The following is a 15,049-nucleotide window of genomic DNA, read 5'->3' on the forward strand; positions in this document are numbered from 1 at the left end:
TTAGTTAGTTTGTTTAAATTTATATCCTGCCCTTCCTCCCAGAAGGAGCCCAGGACAGCAAACTAAAACACTACATAACAACACTATGCAACAGCCACAAAGACATGGTCACAAGAACCCAAGCAACAGTAAAAGGATAGCGATCCATTAGAACATGAACAACTAATACAAGTTTCTACGTGCAAGTATATAAATCTCCAGGACTGCTGCTCCTTTCAGGCTTCCTCCAAAACAAACGGTAGGATTACCCAGGACAGCCACCGTTGATCAATCCCCTTATGGCCCCAATGTTTTCTTTCAATTTTTTTCTTCCTTTCAGGGAGAAATCTTAAAACTATAGAAAATGGTCATCAATAACATGATTTTAGAATATGAATGAAACTACAGGAGACATGTTGGAAGGTGCCTTACACTCAGTCAGACCTCTTGGTCCATCTAACTCAGTATTGTCTACACTGACTGGCAGCCACTTTCCAGGGTTTCAGGCAGGAAGTCTGTCGCAGCCCTACCTGGAGATGCTGCGGATTGAACCTGAGCCTTCTGCATCCAAAGCAAGATCCTCTACCGCTGAGCTATGGCCTTTCCAATAAGAAATGGGTTGTATTCAGCTAAGTCCTACTCAGAGAATGCCCACTGAAAAGAAGGCACCTCAGGCAGGCGTGACTATTAACTTCCATGAGTCCAATCTGTGTAGGACTAGCATGGACTACCACACAAAACAACTAATATAATATCCCATCAGAATCAGCTTCCTTAAGGATAACCAGTGATGTCCCTCCCTCAAGTCTCTGGGCAGTTGCTGGGAGGTAGGGTCACTGCAGTGAGCCAGTGTTAGCTGTCTGTGACATCACTGTACTTCACAACAGCTGCATGGAATGCTCGGAGTATCTTGGGCCCCAAGTCCCCATGGAACGAGGGAAGATGCTGTCATGAACGAAGGGCACCTTTTAGACCATTCCACCAGGCCGGTGCACGGAGATCATGGCTAAGAGTGAGTGGAAGAGTCCCACAGCAATCTGGGGCCGTTTTTTCTCTCTTTTGCATTGTGATTTTGAGAGGGGAAAGGACACCCCAGTTTACCTCTCGACTGGGGAAGTATCTGTACAATGTGAATGTTGGCATGTGCAGTTATCATGTCCTAAGAAACGTTTGTGTTAGAAGGCAAGAAAGGACAAGGCAGAGGTGCATAAAATTATGCATGGTGTGGAGAAATGGGAGGGTGTTGTCCCTCCCTCAAAATACTAGAAGCCAACGGGGCCGTCCAATGTGAAGGATAGGCCAGGGCTTCTCAAACTGTGGCCTGTGGACCACCAGTGGCCCACGAGCTTAATTCTGCTGGCCTGCAGCACGTCTGTGGATTTGTGGTTGAAGACAGGAGATGGTGCATCCATTGTGTTCACTATTGATTTTTAACTGGGTTTTTGTTACTTCTGATGTTGCATTTTATTGCATTAGAATGTGAACGCAATGAAAGCACATTCACAGAATCCTGTAGTTTTTATGGATGCTGGAGAGTGCAGTTCTGTGAGAGGTAAACTACAGTTCCCTGGATTCTCTGGGGAAAGCCACGTGCTTCAAATGTATGGTGCTCACACAGCCGGTGAATATAGTTTAGGCTAGTGTGCGTTGTCCAGGCACAGACAAGTTAAAGTTCCAAACTCAACAAGATTTAATCCTGCCCCAGAGAACTGTTGCTACACAATTAATTAGAGCACCTTTATAGTCAATCAAAATAGGTTGGTTGGTTTAAAGCCAATTAATCTAAATGCTTTGACGACAGAACATTGCCGTCCTAATGATTAAGTTCTTTATTTCCGTTAGTATTGAAAAAGGTTGCAGCTAGGGCATTGAACCAACCCGCTTTGTATGCCAATGGTCTAGGTTCAGTCCCCAGAATCTACAGGAGAGAAGGAATGGGAAATCTTCTCTGCAGCTGAGCCAGAACTGGTTGGAGAGATGTTGGGCTAGATCAGGAAGCCTGGGGGAGGTGGGGCAAATGTGGCTCTCCACTCCCTTCTGTCTGGCCCTTGGAACTAGGGATGGATGCATCTAGGGATGGATGCATTTTTAATAAATATTAAATCTGCCCATTTCGGTTCTCTATGTTCCTCGTATTTCCAGTCTTAAATTCAGTTCTCCACATTTCTGCAGAAATTAGTGGGTATTTTTATTTTTTTTAAAATATCCTCATGAAGATTCATTGGCATTTGAGCACAAATGTCTCCTAATATACAGTTATGTATATCTGTGTGCAGTTTTGCTGAATAGACACATTTTTGCAGAATGGTTTTCCCAAATGGAATGCATCTTCACCCTGCTATTTCCATGAAAATATGCATTTTTATCCACACTTTACCCTAGTATAATGCATTTCTGTATGCATTACTTGGCTGCTGAACCGGATTGCCAAATTTTGTTGTCGCCGTATGCCTTATGGCGACCTGATGAATTTTTTATATATATATGTATTCGTAGGGTTTTCATGGTAAGAGGTATTCAGAGGTGGTTTACCATTGCTTTCCTCTAAGCCTACTACACCTGTGGTCTCCCATCCACGTACTAACTAGGCCTGACCCTGCTTAGCTTCTGAGACCAGGCTTGTTCAGGGTAGTATGGCCGTAGGCTTTGCCAAATTTAGAAATGTGCAAAGGTTGAAGGGTGTTTTGGAAGGTGTGGATGTGGTGCCCTCTCCTTTAGATGTGAACTGAATTGAATGTCCCCCTCATCCCTACTTGGGGGCTCAACCCAGGCTGCACCCCTCAGCGGCCTTGCTCTGCACCACCCCCTTCAGAGCATTTTTGGCCAGCCTAGAAATGTATCCTAGAATTGTGACAATACCCTTTTGCTTGCTGCGCGCACACACCATACAATTCAAGCACACGGCTTTCCCCAAAGGATCCGGGGAACTGTGTTGTGTTAAGGGTGCTGGAGCTCTGTGACGGGTAGACTACAGTCCCCAAGTTTCTTTGGGGAGAAGCCATATGCTTTAAAGGTGTTGCGCGCACAGCCCTAGATGGAGGAGCAGAGACAGGTGCATCTGTGCGTAGAGGCTTTCGCTGTGCAATGGTAAGAATCACACCTGTCGCTCCATCCGCTTTTGGCCCTGCGCACCACTAGCGTGTGGCTCCTGGAAGACTGCTAATGAGAGAATGCTGCCCTCAAGTTGACAAGGGCCCCCAGTCTCAAAGCTTGATGGGCCCATGGCCAGACTTTGCTATAAGGCCAGTTTCCTAATATCTCTCCCTTGCCCCCGCCAGCACCCGTATTGAGGATTAGCGCATAAATGCAAATATATTTACATCTTATTGATGAATTAATTCCATCTTTTTAAGGAGCTGGCGGCCTCAGAGAAAGCTTTCCTCCTCTTCCCTCACACCCCACACCCCCTAATTAGATGTATTTGTCCCAAAGCGACACACAACACTGTTATAAACAAAAATAAATATATTGTACCATATCATTAAAAGCACCCCCCTCAAGCAGGCAGTGAAAAAAGCCCCTCCTCCAAAGAGTGCTGGTAGAATCTACTCAAAGGGACTGGAAGTTGGAGACTCCATGGAGGATCTCCCCCTCAGGTAGACTAGATGCCCTTGAGGTTCTCCTGCAGGCTGCAAGATGACCAGTCTAACTGCCCGCCTGTTTCATTTCCCTTTCATCCTGTCTCGGGATCCCCCACCCGACCCTGGATGGCATCGAACGGACGGACGCTTCTGCAGTGCGACACCGAGACCAGGTATTTTGAGAGGCTGCAAATAAGAACTCTGCCCGTGCTCAGAGACACAAAGTGTCTTTTATCACAGCTAGGCATCACATACCTTAGATTAAGGGCAAAGCATTGGAAGTTTGTGTGTGTGTGTTCCATCACTCTCTCATGCAAGCAATTTGCACCAGACGTCGAATTCACCATGCCCAGGAACCGGTGGTTTTCATTTTCTCTTAGTTTTAAAATCAAGTTTTTCGCTTGTAAGGCTGAAAAGAATCTGCTTACAAATGTGAGGGAAGCATCTAGTGGGAGATACTGGATTTCTTGTGCGACGTTTCCAGAGAAAAGGTTTCTCAATCAGAAGGTTCAGCTTCCAAAACGGATTTGAACTCGTTTACATCCCAAGAAGGGCCACAGCTCTGTGGTGGAACACCTGTTTTGCATGCACAAGGTCCCAGGTTCAATCCCCAATTGCATCTCCAGGGAGCACTGGGACTGGCCATGGTCTGAAATGCTGCCAGTCAGTGCAGACAATACTAAGGCAGGCAGATCAATGGCCTGACTCAGTATGAGGTCGTTACTGTTGTTCTGGAGCTGATGTAACTGGCTGTCACAAGATTCCATACGTTACACAAATTAAGAACCCTTTTTGACTCCGTCCTCCTCCCTGGCTGAGTTCCACAAGGGGCAAAACTGACACTAAGGAGGAAGCGGAAGCTGGGAGGCAGGGCTGCCCCTTAGACAGGCTGTAAGGACAAAAGGCAGGAGGTGGGGGCAGGTGGGGCGGTGCCCCCATTTGTCCTAAGGGACCCGCTTCCGTTGCCTCTCTCCACCCAGGAGAAAACTTTTCGTGCTGAATTAAATCCATGTGACGCTGGCTTTGCTGCCAAGAGTTCCTTCACAAAAGAGACTCCCAAGGTTGTCGTGTTGAGCATGGCCGTTTACAGACCACACGGCGTTTATTTGTGACTTACGTTGGGGTCTAATAAAGTTATGTTACTGTTGCCCTTGTTAATACTGCACCCAGAGGGCAGCTGTTGGTCACTGCTTGGGAGGAGCCATGTCAGGCACAGAGGCTGGAAACCAGTTTGAAATGTACCATGTAGCCATGGGTGGCTCTGATGCCTGTGGGGCAGTGAGTCCGCTCTGGGTTTTAGACCAACCTTCCAAGGAACTGTCCCAGTGCTGAAAGCTGGCCTTTCAGGGAGATGTCCAAGGGCTTCAACACCTGGAACAGCCCCTTGGAAGTTCAGACTAAAACCAGAGTGGATTCACTACCCCACAGGCATCAGAGCCACCTGTCTCTACTGCCATGTAGACATCTCCTAATACATCCATTACTTGTCTTTCTTAGCTTAGCGAGAGGGAAGCTGACAGCCTCACCGGGGACTTGGTGTCTTTAAAGGATGAGGACTCCAGCATCCTCTCTCTGGACCAGGAAGACCTGGAGCAAGAGTGTGAGTAAGAAGAAGGGGGCAGAGTGGGGCATGAGAGCAGGCAGGGTCTGTGGGTTTTCCCCAAATCAAAATGCTGGGCGACCATTGTTCCCCACAGTTGCCAGATCAGTTGCAAATTCAGAAAGGCCAGGTCCCTTTCTGATAGTCACACCACGCCTGCTGGATTCACTCTCTCTTCTGCAATTACAGGATTGTGGGACCAAACTGAAACTGCTGAGGGCCTAGGCTTCTCTCCCCCTGCTCAATCTCTCTCAGTCTCTGAGGGCTAAACATTGCCAGAAATGTTTTGATTTTTAAGAATTCTGGAATGAAGCTGAGTGTGGGTCTTGGATTTGGGGGACCAAGGTACCTTGCCGTGACCCTCGTTTCTCATTTATCCTAGGAGCCCATCAGCATGAAAGGGGGAGGTGTGTACTAGCTACTGAGAAGAGTCTTCTCAATGACCGACTGACCTCCTTTCACTCTGATTGGCTCCAATCAGCACAAAAGGACCAGGAAGCATGTTGTTAGCCAAGCCATTCTTCTGAGTGGCTACCACACTCCCCTTTCATTCTGATTGGTTTGTACATAAGGACCCTGCTGGGACCCTTCTCCCCCCAAAAGTATGGGTCTATGAGCCCCCCTCTACAACCCTGCATGACTACAGCCCTGAGCCTAAGAACACAAACCCAACAGCCCATCTAGTCAAGCATCCTGGCAAGACTATAAAGCACAGCAACTTGTCCTCCATACTGTCACCTCTGCCAGCAAGGAAATAAACCAAACAGTACTGACAAGAATGTGTGTGTTAAGGAGAAAGCACACGTAATGAAGAACATGTTGGTGAAAGTAACAGACAGGAATGCACTAGATTAGGGGAAATTGCTTTTTGGAGAGTCAAAACTGCATAGGAAAAAAGTGGTCCATTAGGAGAAATGCTGGTGGGATTTTTTAAAAATTGCCAATTGCTGCAGAAACATGGAGCGCTGTATTTAAGACTGGAAAAACAAGGGACCACAAGTACCAAAACAGAAGTATCCATCCGTCCCTAATGGAGAATGGGTGGGTGTGGTAGGGCCCACCTCGATCTGCCAATGCTTTTTTAAAAAAGATGTTACTCACGGAAACAAGCATTGCTTGTGTTTCAAGGTGCACTGAAATGCCACTTTCCCCAACAGTTAGTTTGCCTTCCAAGGATAGCAGCAGAGAAGATGTGATACTGGAGGAGGTTGCATGGAATTCTGAAGAGCCATCGCCAGCATCATCCATGATAATTCCAGAAATTAGGACGGAGCAGATCTTTTCAGAGAGGATCCCTGGAGACCTGACCGTCCCTCCACCGTCTCTGGAAGGGATGTCCCCAAACAACCTGACGGATGAGGCCAATTTTGCAATCGAGCGGGTAGGTTGGCTCCGCGAGTCACTTGTGACCAAGGCCAAAAAAAATGTTCCGTTGCCGTCTTCTTTGGGATCCTGAAGTGTTGCTTTGAAGGCGCTGAAGGAGTTCAGAAGCTGGGGTGTGTGGAATGGACAGAGGGTTGCAAAGTCCGTCCACCCACACCCAGGCCCTAATCCTGTGCCTTTAATGGTCTCCAGCCATGCAGAAATTCCTCAGGGGAAGCTTAGTTTCTGCATTTCAGCTGCAACCTTTTAAAGGCTGCAATCCGGCACAAGCCCAGTGTCAATATGTGGCAGGCTTGAACAACTGGCCCTCCACCTACCAATAACTGGTCCTCTAGTAGTGTGAGTGCTGCGGAGTGACTGCCATGTTCATTTCCCACGTAGCATTGCTCTGGTGCATTGTGGGAAACTCAAATGGCAGTGGTACTGGAACACTGCTATTGCTGCCATCGTGCCAAGCAGGTCCCCCACAGGACACTTGACCAAGCAAAAGGCTAGGGAGCTCGTTCTTTGTCCACTAGCCGTTGCTTTTACCAATCAGTTTTTCTCCCTTGTGAAAATATTGGTGTTAATACATTAACATTTTGATATTATTATCAAACATATTAATATTTTGAAAGGAAAATATCAATAAATGAAGGGAAGCAGTGATGAAATTATCGTTCTTAATATTGATAGCTTGAAAATGACATGGACTGCCTTCAAGTCGATTCTGACTCATGGTGACCTTATGAAGAGGGTTTTCATGGTTAGTGGGATTCAGAGGGGTTTACCATGGCCTTCCTCTGAGGCTGAGGGGCAGTGACTGGCCCAAGGTCACCCAGGGAGCTTCATGGCTGTGTGGGGGTTTGAACCCTGGTCTCCCAGGTCGTAGTCCAGCACCTTAACCACTACACCACACTGGCTTTTTAAAAAATCCATATTTGAAAATAGCCACGGAATATCGCTACATAAAAATCTGATCCGCAACGATAGCGAATAAGCAAATTAATGGAAAATTTGGTACCAATCCAAAATTGGGCGGGATTCGAGTACACCCCTACCAAGGGCTCAGAACGCGAATCCATCCATTGTATAATCGCCAGGCTGTATGATTATTTGGATTTGTTGTCGCTTGTTTACCCGAAGGTCTCCAAGGGACTTATGACATTGTTAAAAAGCAAAGTAAATATACTGTACCACATAAACAAAACAATAAAACACCCCCAGATAGCCACAGAAAGCTTTGGCAGCACGCGAATACAAAAAACCCAAACATCTTAGTCTGTCAAACGCCTGGGAAAAATGAAACATCTTGACCTGACACCAAAAGGATGTCAATGAAGGCACCAGGTGGACATCACTATGGACTGCATTCCACAGGTGGGGAACCATGGATCAAGCACTCCCCTGCCCCCAAAAAATTCAGCCTTGCAACTAAGACTAAATCGGGGGTAGAAAACCTCTGCTCCACAAGCCAGACAAGTCACCGTCTGGCCTGCCAGGCCGTTTGGGGCCAGCTATGCCCACCTGCCCACCGTGTTTGGTGTTGCACATTGCATCAAGTAGGGGCAAGTAAAGGCAAAACCTGGCCAAAAAGCACTTGCAAAGCCCCCTTGCACAGCATCCAAAACAGCTGGTTGTTGAGAGCTTCTGATGCATGGAGAAGACCAAGATTGACCTACTGCGCATCAGCTGATGTGCAGGAAGGTCAGTCCGGCTTGATTCAGGCATGCATCTGAACTGGGTTTGGGTGCAGGGAACTGCGCACAATTTGCATTCCATAACATTCAGATGGTAACAGAAGAAAATATAATCTAAGAAGCAACGACGACGCCACTGAGAATCAGTATGAAAATTCCGTACATCAGCCACAAATTCAGACATGCTGCGGACCACTTGTGAACCGGTTATGGTCCGTGGACCATAGTTTGGGGTCTAATGTGTTTGTTTTTAAGTGTAAATTGCTCTGAGGGTTTTTTTAGGTAACGAGCAACTCATAACTCTAATAATAATTGTTAAACAAGCCAATTGATTGATTGAAAATGCATCCATCGCTTCTGTCTCTCGTCTTTAGGTTCTGGGAGAAATGAGAGCCAATATCTTGACGGAGGCGGAAGCAGAAGTGAGCATCCTTGCTAGAGAATTGAAAGAGAGCCTTGAAGAGGATGCCTGCTGCGATTTGGACGAGCCGCACAGCATCATGAACTGCAGGGTGTGCCAGCTGTTTGTTCGCACTGTGGACAGGCTGCTAGACAAATCGGAGGAACTCATGGATCATTACCTTCCCCTTACCGAGGAGGAGATAGGTAAAGCTGTGGCTGGGTCACCTGGAGAGGAGGTGCTTGGGAGAGGGGGGAGTGTTGCTCTGGCTCTCATACTCTCTCCTCGTTATCTCCTGCCTGGCGCAAGGCAATCTGAAGAGGGCTGTTGAGGAGATAGATGATTCCGGCACAGACCACCAGATACAAGCGTGCCTAGTGAGGATCAGCGATTTGTCCAGCAAACTCCGCCAACGGGCCTACATGATGGCGTTGAGCAAGCTGCGGCTGGCCAGGCGGAATACCCAGCAGAGCCTCTGCCAGCTCCACGAGACGTTGGATTTGGTATGCCCAAATCTTCCTTACATGACCTCCGTCTGTGGTGGGGGGAATGTCTTCTTCAGAGGTTGCTAAAGGGGGCTGGATTACCCTTTTGTCAGAGTTCCACGTCCACCATGGTGGTCCCTAGACCACCTTTCCCAACCTTTTGGTCCCCTGATGTTGGTGAACTACAATCCACATCAGCCCAAACCAGCAGGGCCAACAGTCAGGAATCACCAGAACTGTAGATCAGCTATATCTGGGGACTCACAGGTTGGGAAAGGCTGCTTTAATATTTGATATCTAATATATCTAATATCTGAGTCTTGGGCCCCTCTGCAGTATAAATTCAGAATGGTGGCGTGCCACTTTAAACAGCCACAGTTTCCCCAAAGAATCCTAGGAACTGCAGTTTGTAAGGGTGCTGAGTTGCTAGGAGACCCTATTCCTCCTCACAGGGCTAGAGTTCCCAGATGGGAAGTGTAGTTCAACATCCAAGGTCAAGGTTCTAGTTTTGGTGTACAAAGCCCTATACAGCTTGGGACCAGGATACCTGACTGTCTTATCGCTTATATACCCAATCGATCACTGGGCTCTGCAGAGGAACGCCTCCTGCAGACACCATCTTATCAGGAGGTCCATTCTGCACAACGTAGGAAGCGGACCTTTAGTGTTATAGCACTAAATTCCCTCCCCTTAAATATCAGACAGGCACCATCTCTGTTATCTCTGTGGCGCCTGCTGAAAACCTTCCTCTTTCAATAAGCCTTTGAAATAGACCTATCCCAGTCTGTGTCTGTTGGAATTGCTTTTTAATATGTTTTAAAACCTTTAAAAAATATATTTTTTTAACCTTTTTTTTAAAGATGTCTTCAAAGCTTTTAAAAAATGTGTTTAAAGTTGTTTTGTTTTAATGTATTTTAAGGTCTGTGCTTATGATCTTTTAAAGTGTCTTTATTGCTTTTGTTTGCCGCCCTGGGCTCCTGCTGGGAGGAGGGCGGGATAGAAATCAAATAACAAACATCTGGAGGGTCAAAGGTTCCCTGCACCTGCTGTAAAAAGCTTCCCCCTTTCAATGAATCTCCACCCTTCCTTGGAAAACCTTCAAGGATGGATGTTCTATAACCTCCCCAGGGAATGCCAGAAAACCAGTCGACTCTCGGTGTGGGTGGAAGCCCCTGCAACAAGATCCATTCCAGCTTTGCTGGTGCTCTCTATTCCACCTTTCCAAAATTTCAACTGGAGGGTGGAGAAGCTTGCAAAGAAGTGTTAAAAGAGCATTCACAAGAAAACTGCTGTGCGTTATTTCTCCCCAGTGCAGGGCTCAGCCAGGGTGGAAGACATGTGCCCTGTCAGCCTCCTAAGCGGGGAGTGTCGCTGTTGCAGTCGCATCTGCCTTATGGGCTTCCCAAAGGCTCCCTGTAAGAACACGGTGCTGGCCTACATTGGCCACTGGCCTGAGCTGGCAGCGGTGGAGACTGGTGCCTCTGATGCCAGTGAGGTTTTAGTCGACTTTCAAGGAGGTCCACCTTGGACAACTCCTTAAAAGTTCGGACGAAAACCCATAGTGGATTTACTGCCCCACTGACACTGGAGTCTCCACTGTCCAGCAGGGCTCTTCATGGTGCCGTGGATTCTGTGCTGTGCATTTTTGTTTAGCACCCGATGAGTAATTTTTTATTCTGTTCTCTTCCCACCTTCCCCTCCCCATTTGTATGGCTAACCCCAGATTGAACAGGTGCAGCAAGGTGCGGACCCAGATACTGGATCACATTATGCACAAATGAGCGTGCTGTCTGTGCAGTATTGTCAGAGACAGGGGCAGAGTTTTATCAGGGAAAAGCAAGATTTCAAGCCAGAGCACATTGGGATGCCCCTTGCGCAGAGCAGCATGATTGAGAGAGAGGAAATCGGGAAGCCCCTTGCGCAGAGCACCATGATAGAGACAGCAAAGGTGCCTCCCACAGAGGTCTGCCGCCCAGAGAAAGCCGAGACACCTCCTCCAGAGATCAGCCGGCTAGAGATGGCAGAGACACCTGCAGAGATCAGCCTCCCAGAGGTCGAGATGGCACCTGCACCAATCAGCCGTCCAGAGAAGGTTGAGATGGCACCTGCACCGATCAGCCGTCCAGAGAAGGTCGAGATGGCACCTGCACCGATCAGCCGTCCAGAGAAGGTCGAGATGGCACCTGCACCAATCAGCCATCCAGAGGTCGAGAAGCCGCCCACACCAATCAGCCAGCCAGAGAAGGTCGAGAAGCCGCCCACACCAATCAGCCGGCCAGAGAAGGTAGAGAAGCCGCCCACACCAATCAGCCGGCCAGAGAAGGTCAAGAAGCCGCCCACACCAATCAGCCGGCCAGAGAAGGTAGAGAAGCCGCCCACAGACCTCATCCACAGAGATGTGGCTAACATCACACTAACGGCACCGGGTTGCGACGAGGAGGACGAGATCACTCTAAGGATGCGAGCGCAGAAAGAGGACGACGACAGCCCTGTCTCTGAAGTAACTTTTTCATGGAATTCAAAGCCGTTGTGTTGCCTTCTTAAGTCCTAGGGCTCTCCCAAAAATTCTTAAACTGTGCCCCTGGCGTACTACTGTGCCGTGAGATACCAATTGGAACATTCAAATTGCCTGTGAGCCCTAAGTTTACTGCCTCTCTATGAGTCACTGATATCGACTTCCAGTCGTGGGCACTTCCCAGAACAGTAACTCCTACAGAGACACGCTCACTGATGAGATAACCCTCAGATTCTCTGAAAAGTAACCCTTTTCTAGCATAAGAATGTAGTGTCCCTCCAATTTTAATTTGGGGAGGAAAAGAACCCTTAAATCTGAATCTTGGGAAATAGAGTTATCGAACAAAAGGGCTCCCTCTGCACAATTTTAACAACACTTGAGAGGTTAGTTAAGGAAAGCCACTCCTTGCCTAGGGAAAGCTAGCATATCAAGGGGAATGCTAAGCTATGCAAGCTTTCTGAAGAGCTAGCTGTCTGCATGGAGGAGTTTTTGATGTAGGGAGAAGAGATGTTTTCTTTCTTTCTTTCTTTCTTTAAGGCCTAAAATAGCTTTGGGGCTGCCTTGTCCGGTGGACCCAGTTGTGACCTCCAAAACCCGCTAAGGGACACTGCAGAGGTAGCCTTCCCCCTTTTGTCTGAGAAACACCCATGGAGGCAACAGGTTGTATCTAACATAGTGCTAAGTCGGGGGCCCATCAGTGCTAGGATTACCGCTAGCACAACAGGGAAGTAGGCTGCCTTCTCCCCCTGCATAGCCCATGAACCTTTTATAGAGCTTTCCCCAACTCCCCAGAGAAGTAACCCTAACCCTAGCGGTCATCCTTGCAGTGACAGGATTTGTTAGCAGAATATAGCTCGACATTTTGATCAGAGCAGACAGCTCAAGAAGGGGATTTCACTGCTTGTCGTTCCATTTTCTCGACCAAAATCATTCCCCAATGGGGGAGAACATGAACATGATGCAAACTTCTATTCGGCACTGTAGCAGCTTTTGTGAGACCCCCTCAGTCTGCAGCTGCCCTAGTCAAAAATCAGAGACACCTGATGTTTCTGTCCCCCCATCTGTTTGGGCCCTGAATGTCAGGCTGAAACATCAGGCGTACCAAGAGCGACATCCTTACAGGGAGCTCTCCAGTATGGGATTTTCTTCCTGCTTGGAGAGCCTCCAAAGTGCCAACTTGAGCATCTTGTAGAAGCAATGTACAGCCCGCCTGTTAGGGCTGGCGTTTGACCCCCCCAGGGTGTGTGAGAATATTTTTTAGCTGGACGGAGTTCTATTTGGTGTGGCTGATGGCAGAGTCCTTGTGGACAGAGGTGGTGGTGGTGAACTGTAGATCTGAAAGGATATCCTTTTATTTTGACAGATAGAAGCCAAAACGTTGGCAATGTCCCTAAACCTGACCGAAAATCTCCAGGGAACGTACGAGAACCTCCTGGCAAACCTGAAAGACCTCCCGGAAAATCTGCGGAACAAGCTGTACCACACTTGCCGGAATATGGCTGAGCTGCATGCCGATTTTGCCTCGGCCCACCATCTTGGGGACCTCTCTGGCGATCTCTTGAACAAGAGCTTTGAGATGATGGCTGAAGCTCAGGGCTCCATGGATGAACTCATGGAGTATGCTTTGCAAAGCCCCGAAGCGCTCCTGTGGTTGAAAGACCACCTGCCAACCCCAGAATTGAAGGCGGAAGGGGAGATGTTCCTCAAGGAGAAAGGCCTGCTTCCCACCAAGGAAGAACAGGTAGAGGAGGCTCCAGCTTCCAGAAAGAAGGAAGAGGAGGCCCCACCTTCCGGCAAACAGGTGGCAGAGGAGTGGAACATCTTGAACATCCAGAAGGCCTACGACCCAAAAGGTTGTGACGAGGAAACGCCTTCAGGAAAGGAGGTCTGGCTTTCTGGCAAACAGGAGCTGCAGGAGCGGAACATATTAAAAATCCAGCAGACCTACGATCCCAAAGGTTGCGATGACGAAGCTGCTGCTGATAAGGCAGAGGGGGCGGTGGGCCGCCCTTACGGGCAGGAAATGGAGAACATCTTGAAAATCCAGCAGGCCTACGATCCAAAAGGTTGTGATGATGAGGCTGTCAAGGAGGAGAAAGAGGAGGTGGTCCAACCTTCTGGCAAGGAGGAGGACATCTTGAAAATCCAGCAGGCCTTTGACCCAAAAGGTTGTGACGAGGAAGTGCCTTCTAGACAAGAGAAGGAAGAGGTCCCACCTTCCAACAAACAGGAAGCGAGGGAGTGGAACATACTGAAAATCCTGCAGGCTTACACGCCAAAATTTTCTGATGAAGAACCACCTTCCAACAGGGAGGCAGAGGTGGAGATCCCATCTTCTGGCATGGAGGAGATGAAAGGGTGGGACATATTGAAGGTCCAGCAGGCCTACGACCCGAAAGGTTGTGACGAGGAAGCCTCTACCAATAAGGACAAAGAGGAGGGCCAACTTTCTGGCGAATGGGAGAGAGAGGGGTGGAACATCCTGAAAATCCAACAGGCCTATGACCCAAAAGGTTGTGATGAGGATGCATCTTCCAGCAAGGAGGATGAGGTGGTCCAACCTTCCGACAAAGAAGTGGTGAACATCCTGAAAATCCAGCAGGCCTATGACCCAAGAGGTTGCGACAACGAAGGCTCTATGGGCAAGGAGGAGGTAGTGGTCCAACCTTCTGACAAAGAGGTGGAGAACATCCTGAAAATGCAGCATGTCTATGTTCCTGAAGGTTGTGATGAGCAACCACCTCCTAGAGGAGAGAAGGAAGTGATCCCACCGCCCAGCAAACAGGAAGCGAGGGAATGGAGCATATTGAAAGTCCTGCAAGCATACGCGCCTACATTTTCTGATGACGAAGCACCTCCCTGCAGGGAGGAGGTGGAGGCTGTGGTGATGACTCCACTGTCTGGCAAAAAGGAAGGGAAGGAGTGGGACATTCTGAAAATCCAACAGGCCTATGACCCAAAAGGTTGTGATGGTGAAGCCTCTACCGGGAAGGATGAGGCCCAACCTTCTGGAAGACAGGAAATGGAAGGGTGGCACATTCTGAAAATCCAACAGGCTTATGACCCAAAAGGTTGTGATGACGACTCTAGCCATAAAGAGGAGGCGGGCCCGCAGCTTGGCAAATGGAGTGCGGAGAGGTATAACATAGTGGAAATCCAGCAAGCCTACGACCCAAAAGGCTGCACTGAAGAAGACAAATAAAGCAAGGACACGGTATGGGCAGGGATGCATGCTTTGGAACCCACTACGCTGGGGGACTGCTGTGAATTTCACTTCAAAGGCTCGCCTGGGGTATTCCATCACCAAGAGAGAGATTTGGGGCTCAGTGAAATAAGAGAGATGATTTGGAACATCATTTCAACAGTGGCTGTGTTTTGCTTGTGCGTTCCCTTTCTCACCGAGGGTCTAGGGCCATACTGGCCAGCA

At 48.4% G+C, this 15,049-nt stretch overlaps 1 protein-coding gene across 1 annotated transcript; it reads left to right on the forward strand.

Annotated features, from left to right (window-relative positions):
• The first annotated feature begins 4,811 nt into the window (after positions 1 to 4,811).
• On the forward strand, positions 4,812 to 14,824 carry LOC133372750 (titin-like). Its single transcript, XM_061601810.1, has 8 exons — positions 4,812 to 4,838; positions 5,058 to 5,160; positions 6,318 to 6,541; positions 8,597 to 8,828; positions 8,932 to 9,125; positions 10,831 to 11,607; positions 12,986 to 13,363; positions 13,394 to 14,824. Exons 1-8 carry the CDS (start codon positions 4,812 to 4,814, stop codon positions 14,822 to 14,824), a joined length of 3,366 nt encoding a protein of 1,121 aa, XP_061457794.1.
• Positions 14,825 to 15,049: the final 225 nt, after the last annotated feature.

The sequence above is a fragment of the Rhineura floridana genome, chromosome 18 (genome assembly GCF_030035675.1).
Source record: "Rhineura floridana isolate rRhiFlo1 chromosome 18, rRhiFlo1.hap2, whole genome shotgun sequence".
Lineage (NCBI taxonomy): Eukaryota > Metazoa > Chordata > Lepidosauria > Squamata > Rhineuridae > Rhineura > Rhineura floridana.

Coding starts and splice junctions, on each gene's coding strand:
- LOC133372750 (XM_061601810.1), top strand. CDS start 4,812: ATGGGTGGCTCTGATGCCTGTGGGGCA. Junction 8,829..8,931: donor CCTTACCGAGGAGGAGATAG/GTAAAGCTGTGG, acceptor GCCTGGCGCAAG/GCAATCTGAAGAGGGCTGTT. Junction 11,608..12,985: donor ACGACAGCCCTGTCTCTGAA/GTAACTTTTTCA, acceptor TTATTTTGACAG/ATAGAAGCCAAAACGTTGGC.